The 16,655-nt window shown below is 44.8% G+C and overlaps 1 protein-coding gene across 3 annotated transcripts in view; it reads left to right on the top strand.

Annotated features, from left to right (window-relative positions):
• LOC147616843 (uncharacterized) overlaps nt 1-16,655 on the top strand; it is a 142,187-nt gene that overhangs the window by 51,956 nt on the left and 73,576 nt on the right. For 2 of the 3 annotated variants that reach the window (XM_086776480.1, XM_086776481.1), the window contains exons 5-8: nt 2,984-3,086; nt 3,224-3,289; nt 3,487-3,698; nt 13,495-13,630. In XM_086776480.1, coding sequence (XP_086632606.1) covers nt 2,984-3,086; nt 3,224-3,289; nt 3,487-3,698; nt 13,495-13,630 — 517 coding nt within the window. The remainder of the gene's footprint in view (nt 1-2,983; nt 3,087-3,223; nt 3,290-3,486; nt 3,699-13,494; nt 13,631-16,655) is intronic. The other variant, XM_086776482.1, reaches the window with a different exon arrangement.

Here is a 16,655-nt window from a genome sequence, read left to right as displayed (position 1 = left end):
TGTGGGAAGGCGGCTGCAGCGGACGTATGGAGGGTGGCTGAGAGGTGTGTAGTAAGCTCATCAAGTGGGATGTGGGGGTCGAGGTCGGAGAGGATGCGGTAGACGTGATCAGAGTAGATGGAAGAGGTCTCTCTGGTGAAGTGGTATCTCGGACGGTGATGGGGAAAAGCAGGTGGTTGCATGGTGTATCGGCATGTGAGTGAGAAGGCCAGGTATGCATGGTCGGCTGCAACACCAATGGGGCGAGGAGAGATGGTAAACTCCAAAATGAGTTGGATCAAAGAGAGGGATCCCATTAGGTAGTCCACTGTACTAGCTCCATGTTCGAAGGGGTAGGAGGTGAAGGAGTTGGATCTAGGCCATCTAGCCAGGCCATTATAAATGGCTAGCCTATGAGCCCCGCCGAGGGCTAAGAGATACTCTCCGTAGTCTGTGCGGGCTGCTGTATCCTGTGATGTCCGCTCCAGATCTGTACCCATCATGTCAATCTCTTGGTACATGGGATCATTTGTCTCAAAGAAGGGTACCTGTGCACCTGCGGTGCGGGCATTGAAGTCTCCAGCCAGGAGGATGTCCCCTAGACCGGAAAACTTCATAATGTCACCATAAAGGGGTAGGTACGGGGACTCTCCATGGGTGGCATATTTAGAATTGGAGAATGCAAAGTAACACACTGCAAGGTAGATGTCTCAGGCCCTCTGTCTAGATCCTCACCCACAATAACTGTGCGGCCTCATCTGGTCCGATCACGTGTATCACATGTTGAAGCTCCTCCCTATATAATAAAGCCACCCCTCCCAACCCTCGGGTACCCCCTACTATGCGTGGGTGTGGGCGGTGAACAGACTCCCATCTGTATCCTCTCACCTTTGAAAGCCCACTCCCCTGGCACTGATGAGTCTCTGTGTATAAGACCAAGTCTCTCCCTCTAAATGTCTCCTCGAACAGACCTGCATCTGTCCTCAAGGTGCCATTGCAGTTCCAAACCGCAATCTCTAATGGACAATCCAGACTGTACTGAAAGGGTGGTAGTGCCTCTATCCGCAAACCATGTAGGTCAAACCATTATCTCATCTGAGCCTACCAGCAATGAGTATCTCCATCCGCTACCAACTGTATGGATGAGGTCAACGCCAATCGGGAGTACCTCTGCTGAGGGAGCTCCCATAGCCGCTATAAAAAAGTAACTGCCTAGAATAGGGCCTCGGTTACTACTGGTGGGGCACCCAACTCAGCCCGAACAATCTCATGTGGTACTGCTGATTTGCTCCGAATCATGCGGGCAATCATCATAATCAGTGGTCTCTCCATTTGCCTCCATCCCTCATCTGTCCCTCTCTGAGATCTGTGATGTATACTGGGCCCCCAAATTGGAGCTCCGTACAGGAGGGTCGGTGTGACAAGCGTATCAAATAGCCACAATTTGGTGCGTGGCTCCTGAAACTGTATGTGTGCACACTGCCTCTCAAGTGCCCCCAAGGCTGAATGCCCTAGAGCTAATCTTGCTGTTGCTGCCTCCTTCAGGGAGAAACGCGGTCCTGTGAAAGTAACTCCCAAGTAGACAATGGACATATGACCTGGCATACTCTATCGGCTTCCCTCGGAAAGTGAACTGAGGCTCTGATCTCGTCACCCATGCCTGTGTGGTGTTAAACACCATAACCTTGGTTTTCCCAAGGTTCACTGTCAGATCTCTATCCACACAGAAAGCCTGTAATGCATCCAGGTGTCTCTGTAATCCCTCCGGAGAGTCTGAGATTAGGACAATATCATCAGCATATAACAAGATGGGTATCAACACCCCTGCCAGGCATGCCCTTGGGCCTCCCAATTTGTCTACATAATCAGAGACCGCATCAATGTACAGTCCAAAGAGGGTGGGCGATAGCGGGCATCCCTGCTTCACCCCTATCGTGCTGGTCACCCTATCAGATAGTCCGCCTGGAGCTCGGACTCTGCCTGTCATCACAGACTCATACAAAGCATATATCCCCCATTGCATATCCTCGGGTACCTCAATGTCATGCAATCTGTGCATAAGCCTGGCACGTGGTATGTTATCGAAGGCTTTGCAGAAGTCCACAAAGCAGCAAGGTAACGATATAGAGAAATGAAATGATATATTAACGTCTCTAAGAGGCCATAATGAATGGCCTATGAGACCAAAACTGAGAGTACATCTGAAGTTGGTGTCTCATCAAAGAGAACAACTAAATGAAACTAAAAAGTACAATAAACTGATTGTCTTTCAGTTATAAGAACTCTAAGTAAGACTCCTAGATGATACTGAGTAGAAAATACTGACCTGGACTTGCCTTAAATCCTGTTGCAAATACAGGAACGGTTTTGCAATGTATGAGAAAGCACCAATGATAAAAGCAGTGTCCTAAAGTCACTTTATAGTGTCTTGATAGTTATAATCCTAGCCGCATCAATAAAGCAAGCACAGTTATGTCCTCTAAGCACATGATAATCATGCAATGGACATTACTTGGAAGATTCCTTCGAGTTTGGCGGTATGATAGAGAGATCTTGCTGTAGGGGCCATTGAGGGCTTGGAGACCATATATGTTTAGTGACTAGTCAATTAACAGTTAGATGGTCAGATACCGTCCATACTGGGACCTCCATCAACTTATGAGCTGCACAGTCTAGTGTTTGGGGAGACAACCCCTTCTTGTTAGACATTGCCTTGTATTGTATGGAGTTATTGTGTTTGTGTTTGGCTCCATCATCACCAATCATTTTTTGAGAGTCCTTATAAAAGGACTCTATTTTGTGATTTAAAGAGGTTTGTCACCAAGAAAACAAGAAAAAAATCTGTTGCGTATTCTCTTTATTGGGCTCTTCTAGAAGATGTAAGATAAACAGAAAAAGCATTTTAAGGATTTTTAAGTTTGGGCTGCTTCTAGAAAATTCGTTCTTCTTCTAATTCATATCTCAAGATACTATTATGACATATTAACATGGATTTGATAAGTAGAGACTCTATCTCATTGCCTAACTCAAGTAGAGAGTCAGCTAGAACAAAGGAAAGATCACTTGAACCCCCTCTACGGGACAGTCTGCGGAGCCGATTTTGCAAGGTAGATTATGGACTTCACAACACATACTTCTTGAATATGATAAACTGTTGTGGTTTAAGGAGATGAGAACCTATTAAGTCAACGTCACCTACTTTGTTGTTTTACTAAGCATTGATCATTTTTTTTTTGTATAACAGTATACAGCCATGGGAGAAAACACCTTAGATATGTTGGAATCAGGGCACCTTTATCTTCAATCCAAGGTAACTACAAGGCTGCATTGGTCTTTCCATGATTGTGACATGCCGAAGAAATGGATATACCAAGACTACACCAAATTCACACAGTTCATTTGTTTTGTTGAACATTGGAATCCTGTAATTCCAGTCATTATTAATGCTATCTCTCTACAAATTGGACTAAATAGTCATCCTTAATGCTCAATCATTGACAATTCTAGAAAGGGCCGCTTGAACAAAAGCTATTGGAACAAGGTATCACACCAGTTTATGAACCAAAATGCTGTCAAGGCAGGCAGCACTGCAGCCTAATGCCTCTTATTCCAGACATATCAGACGTGCGAGTTTTCCTTGTTTGCCCGGGTCCCAAATGTGGGGGTCAAATTCAATGCCATATAAGAAGGGTGGTGAGCAGTTACAGGATGTATCCCAGGTGCCTGTTTTATCAAAAATGTTTTCTCATTTTGTGCGAGAAGTTTAACAGAATGCTTTTTTTTTTGGATTAAAAGTTGACATGCATTCTCTACAATTTATAGCAAGAACATGCACCATTTCTTGATGACCATGGTCATCTACGAATATCCACGAATAGAATCCAAGAAGCCAAGTAACCTCGAGGATATTTCTATGATGAAGAAACCTGTAACCAACTCAAAGCTTTTATTTTCCCCACAAGAAAAAGTAATATAGCGTGAATGAGTAGGAACCTGGGCTCTATTGAGTCAATTACCAGCTGGCATGTAATATGGACACAGAACAATCCATATGATTTACGTGTAGAAATGGTCTAGTGCTCAATTTCTTTTAAGATTTTTCCAATTATTTGCACACACAACCTCCATTTTTTGGCTCTTACTTTGAGATCAAGCTACCTTGGCACAATTATAGGATCTTACATTGAGGTCAAATTATGCAAGTTTCTTTCTTTATACTCTGTATTCAGCTCTTTTGCAAACTACATTTTTATTGTTTTTTCCTGCGGGTGGGAAGCCCTCCGAGGCCCTGGACATTTCATGAGGCAATCCTCATGGTAAAGATGTGGTTTTGACCCTGGACCTAAGCAAACGCTTAGCCGGTGTCTATACCCGCCTCTCATAATGCTGAAAGAGGGGGAAGTCACTCAGCAGTGTCTGCGCATAAGCGCCTTGCAAGGCATCATGATCAGATAATCATACTGTACATCGTGCAAAGCCTCTTGAGATGGCGACATGTCTTGGTGTGCATCTTCATGATCTTGCATGCCATGTACATTGGCCATGAGGGACGACATGCCACTCCTGGCAGAACGCTGGCTGAGACGGAGTCTTAGTCTGTGTCGCCTGAGAGACGCGTTTGCACCGTCTCCTACAACCCCTAGCCCTAGGGCAATCCTGAGCAAAGTACCCTGCTTGTGACAAACACATCATTGGTCAGGCCAACCTGCAATCTCCATACGTTGTTTCAACAGACCGTTAGGTCCCAGAAGTAGCATGAAGTCCTCAAAAAGCTCATTGTCACGAGCAAGCACCATAACCGTGGGAACCACACCCGCCAAGGCAGTGACCACTTGGGCGGGAAAGGTCGGCAAGGCAGGGATAGGGGGCACCTGTAGGACTTGCCCAAAAGCTGACCCAATGGGGAGAAGATGGCTTGGTACCATGAGTACACAAGGCTCTCCCATAGCCAGAATCTCTAGGACCTGTCTCAAGCTACCTGGGGTCAATGTTCCAGCGGTGCTCATGGAAGCCGATGATCTGGACCCGTTAAAGTGAGCCACCACTAAAGTCCTCTGCTGAGGAGCGGGTCAGATGCACATGGCATCTGACCGAGAAAATGAGAGCTGGACCTCCATCTGATCCAAGAACCGCCAGAGGGATGTTGTGGCCGATGAAAGCTCCCGTCCATTGGGGGCGGGGGGGGGGGGGGAATGGCTGAGTCGATGGTGAGGACTATTTGCTCTTTGCGAGTCCCTAGGGAAGCTTCTTGAAACTTCTCCACTCGCTTAGAGACTGATTGGTGCCTCTTAATAGTTGGGTGCGAAGCATTCTCTCATCCTCCATGAGACTCATGAGCCTCTTCTAATCCAACACTGATGAGGGGAGAAGAGTCACCTAGGCAGTCCACTTGATATGCGTGGCTGCTCCAAGAGGTTTACCAGATTCATCCAAGATCAAGTCATTCCACACAATGGGCTGCCTGTAAGCCTCCTCAACTGACTGTGGAGGAATATGAAGCAAGAAGCTCCTCATGCAATCCCAGCCTTGCAGAAGAGATCTCACCAAGGGCGAAGTGGGTGGTCGGTGCTTTGCATCCGAGAAGATAAAACATGGGCTGTAAATCCAATCACCTCCCCCTTTTTTTTTTGTGGGAAAAAGATCCTTCTATTAGTTTATGAAAAAACCATAGTTGTCACAGTACGAAAATATGATACCGTATGGGAATTTTTGGTACGATATGAAATTTTGGGATACCATACGATAAAATACGTTTTTTTTTTAACACTTACAAACTATGGAGCTTCAAGCTTGAATGTGAGGGAAGGTTGGGGGGGGAGCAGTCTACAGTGTTTGAGGAACCAAAACATGGAGATGTGTCTCTCCCAGTTGGATCTCCCACTGTCTCCAAAAAAGAGCTTGCATGGGTAATGCGATACCAAAGGTCTCCTAGTGTAGCGGTTATGACTAAGGGACCGTCCTTGCACAAATACAGGTAGTGCATCTAGGGCGATAGTTTTTTTTTTAAAAAAAAGTAAATAAAAGAAAGAGACTTCTATTAAGCATGAGAAAAACATACAACAATCACAGCTATAAGCCGGAAGAGATTAGAATCACCCCAATATGTAAGGTGATCTCAACCACTTACAATATGTAAGGTGATTTCAACCACTGAGGAGCATCATGATGCCATGTAAGACCTGTGGTAGAAAGAAGATGCCATGGTCCCATTCCCGCATAAATATCACACGCTTGCCTGCGTAGAATGAGAGGACCCCTGAATGCGAGCCCAAGTAGCCATAAGAGTGTGGATGATATCACCCCATATAGTACTAATGCACTAAGACCCAAAAATCTAGACACCCTCAATAGCCTCCGTGCATCTAGCTCTCCAGATCTGCCATGCTGTAATACTGGCAATAATTTCCCAACTGGTGTCAATCCTCTCTCTAAGGCGGTGTATAATGAGAGTGAGGAACATCCTGCAATAAACCATGCTGGGCAATACCTCTACAAATGAAAATAGCAGAATCTGTACCATTGCCCTCATAAAAAAGCTGCGAACCAGACTAGGAGAGCCAAGCAACTGCCCCCTAAGTCACATGCATGTCTCGGTCACTCAATTTGCCCATAAGTTGGGCTACAGGACCCCAAATTTGCTGTGCAGTGCTGCATCCCCATAGACAATGTTGTACGGTCTCAGAATTTGCCGCACATCTAGGATAGGAAGGTGCTACACCGAAAACTGATCTCCACTGATTGGTGGGGAGACCACCATATAAGAATAACCAAAACAAATGAGAGATCTGGCTCCTTTTGTATGAGAGCCAAAGTCTATGCCAATATCTGCGCTGTATCATTGGAGAAATATCATAGCTCTCCCAATGAGCCTTGAGAGTAGGGATCCTATGCATTTGTCGAGTGAGGAGAAGCCTGGCATTCCGAACAGTGAAACTGAAAAAAGAAAGGCTTTTCAAAGGATCGAAGGCATCAATCCACTCCCACTCTCCTAGATCCCACTGAAGATATCTGATAGGACTGCCACCATATAGCCACAAACACCAAGAGCCATGAGTCACTATCTGAGGAGAAGGGTCAGTGAACCAGTGCTTCCCTGAGCGACCAACTATCCTCACTCGACTAAGCCTAGTATCTGGGATGATCTCCTCCATACTACATCTCCTCAATCTCCCACCAGGCATGATAGAATAAATGGACTCCTCAAAATGTCATCCTCATGCCAACAATCTCTACCATGAATGGAGAGTATAAACCTCTCCCAAGACGCTCTTTCAAGAGGATGCACCAAGCCCTCATGTCCAGCTCTTTTATCCGTTGGCATCTCAACCATGTTAAAATCCCCACCAATAATCCAATGGTCGGCAAGAGGCATCAATGTAGTGAGAGATTTCCAAAAGGCGATCCTCTCACCTCTATGGTTAGGAGCATAGAGGTTGAGAATACCAATGTGTGTAGTACCCTGCATAAGAAGGATCCACTGCACTCTCGTAGGCAAAATGACACCATGTCCAATGATGCAAGGCAAGATCAAAGCTGAAACAGAGATACAAACACCACCCTTGGTACCAACAGCCGGTGACCAAAAGGTGTGTCACGAGAGAAGCTTGCCTGATCCCCCACACTAACTAGCATCCAGTTTATGCTCTTGCAAGAGCAATATATCCATAGGTCCACCTGTGACTGCACAATGAAGCTGGGTTTTTACAATTTGTTTCTGTCGACGCGGAAAAAAACCCCCAAGACCCTGAATGTTCCAAGAGACAACCCTCATAAAGACTCAAAGTAGGAACGACCAGATCTCGTGGTCGACGAAGGACCCCCTCTAGAGGCGGAAGTACGTCTCGCATAGGTAAGGGAGGGAAAATTTGACGATGTAAACCTTACCTCTCTCTCCCACTCTGGGGAAAAGCCAGGGCTCGTCCTCAGAACTGGAGAGGTACCATGACAATGCGAATGTGCAACATCATCCTTAAGGGTGCAATCATCTTGTAACTGTAATGCAGCATCCTCCTGTGAGGGATCCAGATTATGTGCCTGCAAGGCCTCATCCTCCAAAAAAGGATCAACATCCTGTGAGGCAAGAGCTGCATAGGGGTTAGGGTGCTCCATAGGGGGTGTGGGTGAAGGGGCAGGTACGGGGGTCCAAGGGTGCCTGCCATCCCTAACCACAACCCAACGCTGTGTGGTCTGCTGTGGCAAAGGAGCAGCTGGAGTCTTGGCATCTGCAGAAGGCCTCTGATGGGTAGGACCACGCCGCCTCCTAGCATGGCCCCTCGATCTGGGACAATCTCTAGCAATGTGACCCTGTCGTCGACGACAAATCTGACACTGGTCAGGTCTGCCTGCAATCTCCATCCTCTGGCGGAAATGAGATCCGTCAGGTCTCTGAAGCATAACATGATCATCAGTAATTGATGTAACACGAACAAGCACAAGGACCCGGGATACACCATCAAGAGTGGCGGTAACGACCGCGGAAGCTGAGGCAGGAGAGCTCGGGAGGATTGGTACCTCTAGAACCTGGCCCAAGGATGCCCCTATGGAAGCTAAAAGCTTCCAATAGGACTGAGGAAGAGCAGGGAACCGTAGTGAGACTGGGGTAAGGCGCTGATCCTCCACCACTGGATCAAAGCCCACCTAGTACTGAAAGAAGAAAATCTTCCTAGGACCAAGAGGAAAGGGGCTGCTAGCCAAAGCCTGAGAAGTAGCTTCCGAAGAATGAAAGTCCACCTGGAAGAAGCCTCGACCAAGTAAACGAGTATCCTGAAAGTGCACAATCAGCTCCGAAGGGAGAGCTGCTAGAAGCCATTCACGGGCCTACGAACGAGAGGGGTGGGAACCATAAACTCTCGCAACAAGGGTTTATAAAAATCCTTTTATACATCTATTTAGGCATAAATTGAATTTTAAGGAAAATAACACTTTTGAATTAAAAATAAACCTTTTATGCATTTTACTATGCATAAATTCTATTTTAATGATGAAAATCACACTTTTAATATTAAAAAAATCTTTTATGCATATGTTTATGCATACAAATCAGTTATGATGAAAATCACTCTTTTAATATAAAAGATTTTCTTTTATGCATCTAATTTATGCATAAAATCCAATTATGATGAAAATCACACTTTTAATATAAAAAAAATCTTTTATGCATATGTTTATGCATACAAATCATTTATGATGAAAATCACTCTTTTAATATAAAAGAATTTCTTTTATGCATCTAATTTATGCATAAAATCCAATTATGATGAAAATAACACTTTTATAATCAAAATAACAATTTCAATATGCTGCATAGAATTTAATTCTAAAGAAAGTAACACTTTTTTAATAAAAAAATTTTAGTATGCATTTTTCTATACCTAGGATGAAAAATAACACTTTAAGAATACATATACGATGGGAATTACTCTTTTTGAATAAAAATTCACACTTGGGCACCAAAAACTTACTAACTAGGCCTTGGGTGGCCAATATCTCATATTGTACAACCTTTATAGTGCCTTTGCATGACACTTATTAATGTCCTGAATTGAGAATCATGTTGTTAATCCAAATGGGATTAACATACAAGGGTGAAGGAGCCGTCAAAGGAAAGGTAGTGGTGTGGCGAGGGTGGCATTGAGGGAAAGGGGGAGCATGTTGAGGTAGATGGTATATCCTTGAAGTCCTTAGGGAGGCCTAGGTGAAGATTGAGGGTGGGAGGTGGAGAAGGAGGTGTGGGTGATGGAGGAGGCTTTCAAGCAAGTGTATTTAGATATCTTCTTTTATTATTTTGTGAGCCAAAAATGACTTTTACACTATTTTTACTCTTTAAAATTAATTAGAATTTCACCAAGAGTATTTAAATCATTCTAATGTAAACATTTTCTACTTATTTAAGAGAAACATTATGAAAAACTTGATTTTATCCATTAATCATTCATCTAGGATAAAGAATGGTTGGATTTACTAAAGAAGAGAGGGGAATGCCTTTTTTCAATGAGGCATAACATTATATTCATTTTAGAGAAGATAAAAATCATAAAAACCATTAAAATTAAGCATAAATAGAAATTTATGTATTTTCTTACTACCATTCATCATTTAACTTCAATAGCATTAAAAAGCCATTCCAATTAAGCTTCTCAAGCTTGAGAGGGGTTGAGAAGAGAGAAACATTGAGAAATTATAGAAAAAGATCAAAATTCACCCTTTATTTTACAAATTGCTTGATTCTTTGATCACGGTAGAGGCCCCCAACCAATCAATTGGTTTGGTATGCTGATGGAGCTACCAATGGAGATTGAAGAAGGAGGGAAGCTCCAATTTCTTCAATTTGGAGAGAATTTTAGAGAATAGTAAAAATTATCATTATTTCAGCATAATCCTGGCATAGTATAATTCTGTTGTTTTTTTTACAAAGGGCTCAGGTTTTATCTATAGGAGAGGGAGGCTCTAACCAAGACCAACTGATTTCTAGAATTTTTCAGATTCAGTTTGGTTGAATTTGGACCAGATTTGGACCTAGTTTGGTTCCTTTTTTATTCGGTTTGGTTTCTTTTTTATTCGGTTTGATCCAAGAGAGAGGAGAGATAAAAATATCACATTATTTTTTAGTTTAAAACTCATTCAAGCATGTGAAGTAGATGCCTCCTTGAAGGGACTCCCCTTTCTTACACATGTGTCAAAATGGAATCATTATACCCAAAATATCTCATTTTTTTAGTAATACTCATAGTTTTTTACTAATAACCCTTGTACATAGTCAACTCTTCATCTTATGTGAGTATTTACTCATTTTTGGAAAGATTTTCTTTATTTCTTCCATTTATCTCCTCCACACATTTGGGTGAATCTGATTGGCTCCTCAAAACCTTAATTTAAAATTTTCAGAAAATCTGGACCCCCAGGATAAGGCCTTTTGAATAGATTATAAATTATTTCGAATGCACCTTCTAAAAATCTTTTTGAACTTCTGTTTCGGGGGAACTTGTTTAAATACGAAGAGATATTTTTTCATCCAAAAATATCGAAAATCTGAATAACCTCTCTCTAGAATATTTTCTCTCTCTAGGCCAAAATAGGTAGAAACAAGATCTTTGATATTTTTGAAGAGGGATTTGACTACAGGGGAAGATACTAGACATCTTGAGAGGCTGGGGAGGAATCTTACAGTACCCTCAATGGACTCGCTACATCTAGCTCGCTAAATGTGCCAGGCTGCAATGCTACTGCAAATCTCTCATCTCTGGCATGAGCTTGGTCGCTAGTGGTCTGTAGCTAAGGCTGTGACTAGTACTGCCGAAATGCGGTGGTGGTGAGAGAGTTGAAGGGCTAGCCCTCCCCCATACTCCTCAAGCCCTGACCTCCTTAGCCTTTGTGGCCCAAGCGACAGTGCCCCATGTAATGATCTAGGTCGAGGCCCTGTCCATAGTGAAGATGCAGAGAATCCGCTCACAAAATCTACTGAGCCTTTGGGAAATCCCAAAGACAATGCCGCTGAGACTCCTGAGGGTGGCCGCATCTCGGGCAAGCTGCTGGCCGACCTCCAACTGCCAGCCAAGTGCTGACCGCCAAGCTCTTGTGTCCCATCAACCAAAGAAAGAGGGTGATCTTTCTAGGCCGAAAACTGTCCTAGAGCCTCTTCCAAGAATCCGAGAAGAAGCGCTGTGAGAGGCCCTGTGACTGCCAATGTGCTGCTACTACCGGGGTGCCATCAATCTCTGGCATCTGGATCCTACGGCCTAGCCTTGCTGTATGTGCAAAGAAGGGGGCATCCAGAGACGACTCCTGATCAGCAGGGTGACGCCAAGTCCACTCTCTCGGGTCCCACAATAGACGCGTGAGAGGTCGACATTCCCGTATCCGTAGTCGCCAGAATCTCTCCCTGGCCACCTTGGCCGGTGATGGGTCTATGTGCCACTCCCGCACCCGAAACCCTCACCCTTACCCTCTGTAGTTCTAGACCAGTGGCTGTTGACTCCACTCCTCTGAGGCTATCGGAGCTATGTGACTAAGGGCGGGCCTGAGGCGGACCCAAGCTTGGAGTAGGCTGGCTGCAAATCTGTCCTCAAAAGCTCGACCTAAACCGTGGGCCAGCATATCTGTGAAGATCCATCTGGTGCTTTGCGGCCAAGGGCCCCCTAGACTTGGGGTGCACGTTGAAATCCGGGCCAAGAGGAAGTCCTTCCAAGGCTCACCACCAGGAAGGAGTCCTCTAACGACGATCAGTTTGCCTAGCAGGGCACGGCTCTGAACAGCAGGTTCAATGAGGCCTAGCCCCCCTCAACGACGTGGATGAATAATCACTCTCCATGCCACCTTGGCCGTGGCGGGCCTCCCATCACTGCCAGCCCATAAGAAGTTCCGGATCAACCGGTGAATCAGGCCGATACATGCTCGAGAAAAGCCTCAGCACGAAGTGATGTACCGCATAGTGTCAAGAAGAACCTGGTTCGCCACCACCACTCTGCCTGCTAGGGAGAGTTTCGCAGAACTCCAGTATAGAAGCTTCTTCCGCATACTTAGAAGAAGAGGGGCAAGCTGTTGCTCTAGAGAGATATCAGTGCCGACCTGGCATCCAAGGTAGCGAACTGGAGTGCCTCTCGGGATCCATTGGAAAGCCTCAACTGGCCACCAAGTCGGGGCAGGTGTAGAGCCCACCCAAAAACCACACGACTTGTGCTAGTTGATATGTGCTCCAAAAGCGTAGCAAAAAGCCTCGATCACCTCCGCGAATCTCTGGAGACTCCCCACATCTCCTGGAAGGAAGGCTACTATGTCATGTGCAAACTCTGAATCGAGCAGCTCCTCTTGCGTGTGGAGGGGGAGACGCAATCCCTGAAGCCCGGTCTCCTAGGCTGAGAGAAAGCTGCTCATGGCTTCGGCGACAAATAGGAAGAGGTAAGGTACCAAAGGACAGCCTTGCCGTACTGAGTGGGAAAGGGGGAATCTATCACCACGGGCTCCCTGAATGAGGACCAATGACCTCCCCTAATCGGAATACACCTCATAATCTGAGAAGAAAGTCCTTCCAAGGCTCAGTGCCGGGAAGAAATCATCTGATTACCAGCTTACAAAGTAAATCCTTACACTGCTCAACAAATAATACTTTCAAGACTATCCAATCATGATGCTTGAAGTGACAAATAATAGTTATTTCAAGCTGTGGTTTCCATCAATACGAGTTCGTTTGATTCACATCCTGATTGAAGGCCAATAAATATACTGGATCATAGTGGAGCATTAGGAATGCCGCTCCTACCTACTCTTCCAAGTTAGCAAGAGGCGATGTCTACAGGGCACAATAGGGTTAGGTTTTAGCAAAGAGCACATGTGCCATGTGACATTTCTATTAGAACACATAAAAGTTAGAGATCTGGTTTTTGGAAAAAACAATTACCTAGCTTCTAGATTTTTTCTCCTTGAAGTGATGTAATGAACATCTATGCTCTTTTCCTTAAAGTTTTCTGCTTTTTTAGCCTTGAATTGGCTTTCATACCTATATATTTTAACTTTTGACAGGTATAAATTATATCTTACAAAGGGTGATTTCTTTCTTCTATCAGCACGGAAACGTAAGAAGAGTAAAACCAGCAATTATATTATTTCTCTAGATGAAGAGGACATCTCGAAGAAGACAGGCAATTACTTTGGAAATGTGAGTCTATGGATGTATCTGCTGCTATAGACGAACCCATATGAATAATATATTGAACTGGATCTTTTCAACAACTACTTGTGTGTTCTGTCGTATTTAGTAAGTTTTGATTATACATGATGAAAAACAATAGAGAGGCAACGATAAGAGAATGCTAGCTGAATGTTGATGTGAGTGTCATTGCGCACTAAGGGTTGTGTATAGAACTAAAGGATAAGCATTGTCAAATGATTTCGAATTTCAGCACCAAGTCTTGTTGACCTTGTAGTGTAACAAATCTAAAGTCTACAGTGATGTCTGCCCCGTGGGAGTGGAGAAGAAGAAAATACCATGGTTCCACTGTCTCATAAATCTGCTGCTTTTTGTTTGCACAGCTGTAGAAGATCCTTGTATACAGTCCCAGGTGGCCAAAAGATACTGCAAATACATTGGGTGACATAAATATGAATACCCCTCAAAGGCCTTTGAGAATCTGGTCTTCCAGATATGCCACACCATGATAATCTCCCATGTGGTGTCAATACTCAGCAAAGGTGGTGTGTATCATAAACTGGGGGATATCCTGAAGCAAACATCTCTGAGCTATGCCCCTTCTGGACAAGTATAACAGGATATCAGCTCCCTTGCCATCCACTATTCTTTATTCATGGTCTAACAGGAGAAGGGATGCAGGATGTATTTATGCACGGTTAGACAGATTTTATGTGGATGATTGGGTGCTCGATAGAGGGGGGCATACTTTTATTGCTAAAGGCACCTCTAAATCGGATCATTGCCCAGTGGTTTTATGCATTAGAGATCCGAGTCCCCATGGATCAGCACCCCATGTATGCATCCTTGATCATTTGTTTTTAGATGTAGAGCTATCATGTCGTTTGCAGGCCTCGCAAAGCTTGGCCTCTGCTCTTTGTGATATTAGTGACTTTTATCACACATGTGCCTTGTCTAAGAGGCAAGAGGCCTTGGATTTAGAAAGGGCTATTAGACATAGACTTGCTGCTTTACAGAAAGCCAGGTAGCCATAATGGTGTGAATAATATCACTCCAAATCCTGCAAAGACACTGAGAAACAAGAATGGGAGTACCCTCAATGGCCTCGGTGCATCTAGCCTTCCAGATATTCCAGGCTGAGATGCTAGCAATAATCTCCCAAGAGCTGTCTAACCTCTGTGTTGGAGGGACAAAGTGTGAAAGTGGCAAATCCTGAAGACAACACTGCCGAGCAACGCCTTGCCTAACCATAATGGCCAAGCTCCTGTCAGTCCCCTCGAATCTCAACTGAGGCCCAGACTGTGTCAACCAAATGATAGAACCAAAAGAAATGATAGCATCCCACTTAATTCTACCAAAGAGGTGTGCAATCGCAGACCAAACCCTCTGTGCTTCCCTACATTCCCATAAACAATGGTAAACTGACTCCAAAACTCCTGCACATCTAGGGCATGCTGGGCAAGCACCAGTAAACAGACCTCCACTGATTGGTGGCCAGACCACCGTGAAGAGAAACCCAGATAAAGGAGGAAATCTATGGCTTCCTATAAGAATGCCACAATCTCCACCAAAATACCCTCTGAATGTAAGTCGAAATGCCGTAAGATTCCCAATGGGGTCTAAGAGTAGGGACACTCTGAATGTGTCCCAAGATAAGGTGTCTGGCATTCTGCACCGTATAACTGAAAAAAGGCATGCTTTTCAAAGGGTTACAAGCATCCTTCCACTCCCACTCACCGGGGTCCCAATGCAAATGTCTGATAGGGCAGCCACCATACAACCAAACGCTAACACTCTTTGTGATCATCCCTGGGGAGGGGTCAACAAAGAAGTGCTTCCCTAACCTACCAACAACTCTGACTGGACGAATCTGGGGGCCCTCAATAAGGTCCTGCATGTCACATCTCTCGAGCTGCCATCCATCCTGTACAGAAAAAAAGACCGGTACAACATCCTCCCTAGGCAAGAGGAGACCCATAACCTGAAGAGGAACACCTGTCTCAGAAAAAGCCCCAAACCAAGAATGATGACGGCCTTCCAAGAAAGATCCAATAATCCAATGGTTGGGAATGGCTACATCGATCTATGCAATCCTCCGGCTAGAGCCTCTCAAATGCTGCGTGAAATCCAATCTCTGTACCTCGGTGAGGCTCTAAAGCCTCTTCCAAGCCAGCACTGTGGGGCATAGGGTCTCCCAGCGAACCCAAAGAATATGCATAGCTTCCCCAAGAGGCCTACCATGCACATATGAGATCAAATCATTCCATAGAATGGGCTGCTGGTTAACTTCCTCCACTGAATGCGGGGAGATGTGTACCAAAAAACTCATCAGGCAATCCCAGGCCTGTAGGAGGGACCTTACCAGGGGGGATGAAGGGGAGCGGTGAACTGCATCCAAAAAAATAAAGCATGAGCTGAGAGTCGAGTCACCTTTGCGAACAGGGACACACTTCGTGATCTGCTACATGAGAATGTCCTTCCATGGCTCAGTGCCTGGAAGAAAGCCCCTAACAACAAGCTTACAAAGCAAAGCCTTAAATTGCACCTTAGGGACAATGATATTCAATCCCCCTTCCTGCTTAGGCCTGATAATGGTTTCCCAAGCAACTCTAGCCCTAGTGTGTGCATTTCCAGCACGAAGCGATAAACCAAGCCGTAGCTAGCAAAACTTGGTTAACCACCAAAGCTCTAGAGGACAAGTCGAGCTTCCTCCTACTCCAGTGATGAAGTTTGCTTTTAATGCTCAAGAGCACTGGAGCAAACTGTTGTGCAGGGGAGATGTCACCGCCCACCTGACAACCAAGGTATTTGGCAGAGCATCCTCTCTCAATCCAAGTAAAACCAACATCTGTACCCCAATCTGCAAGAGGAGAATCACTGATCCAAAAACCGACTGACTTATGCCAATTGATAGTAGCTCCCACTGCCAAACAAAAGGCCTCCAAGGCTGTCCGGAAAGCACATAAACAAGCATGTCAAGCCTCAAGGAACAACGCCGTATCATCTGCTAACTCAGAGTCCAAAAACTCTTCCT

The sequence above is a fragment of the Cibotium barometz genome, chromosome 37, assembly GCF_041138505.1.
Source record: "Cibotium barometz isolate CiBa-2024 chromosome 37, ASM4113850v1, whole genome shotgun sequence".
In the NCBI taxonomy this organism is placed as follows: domain Eukaryota; kingdom Viridiplantae; phylum Streptophyta; class Polypodiopsida; order Cyatheales; family Cibotiaceae; genus Cibotium; species Cibotium barometz.
This window is presented reverse-complemented; position numbering and strand designations above follow the sequence as displayed.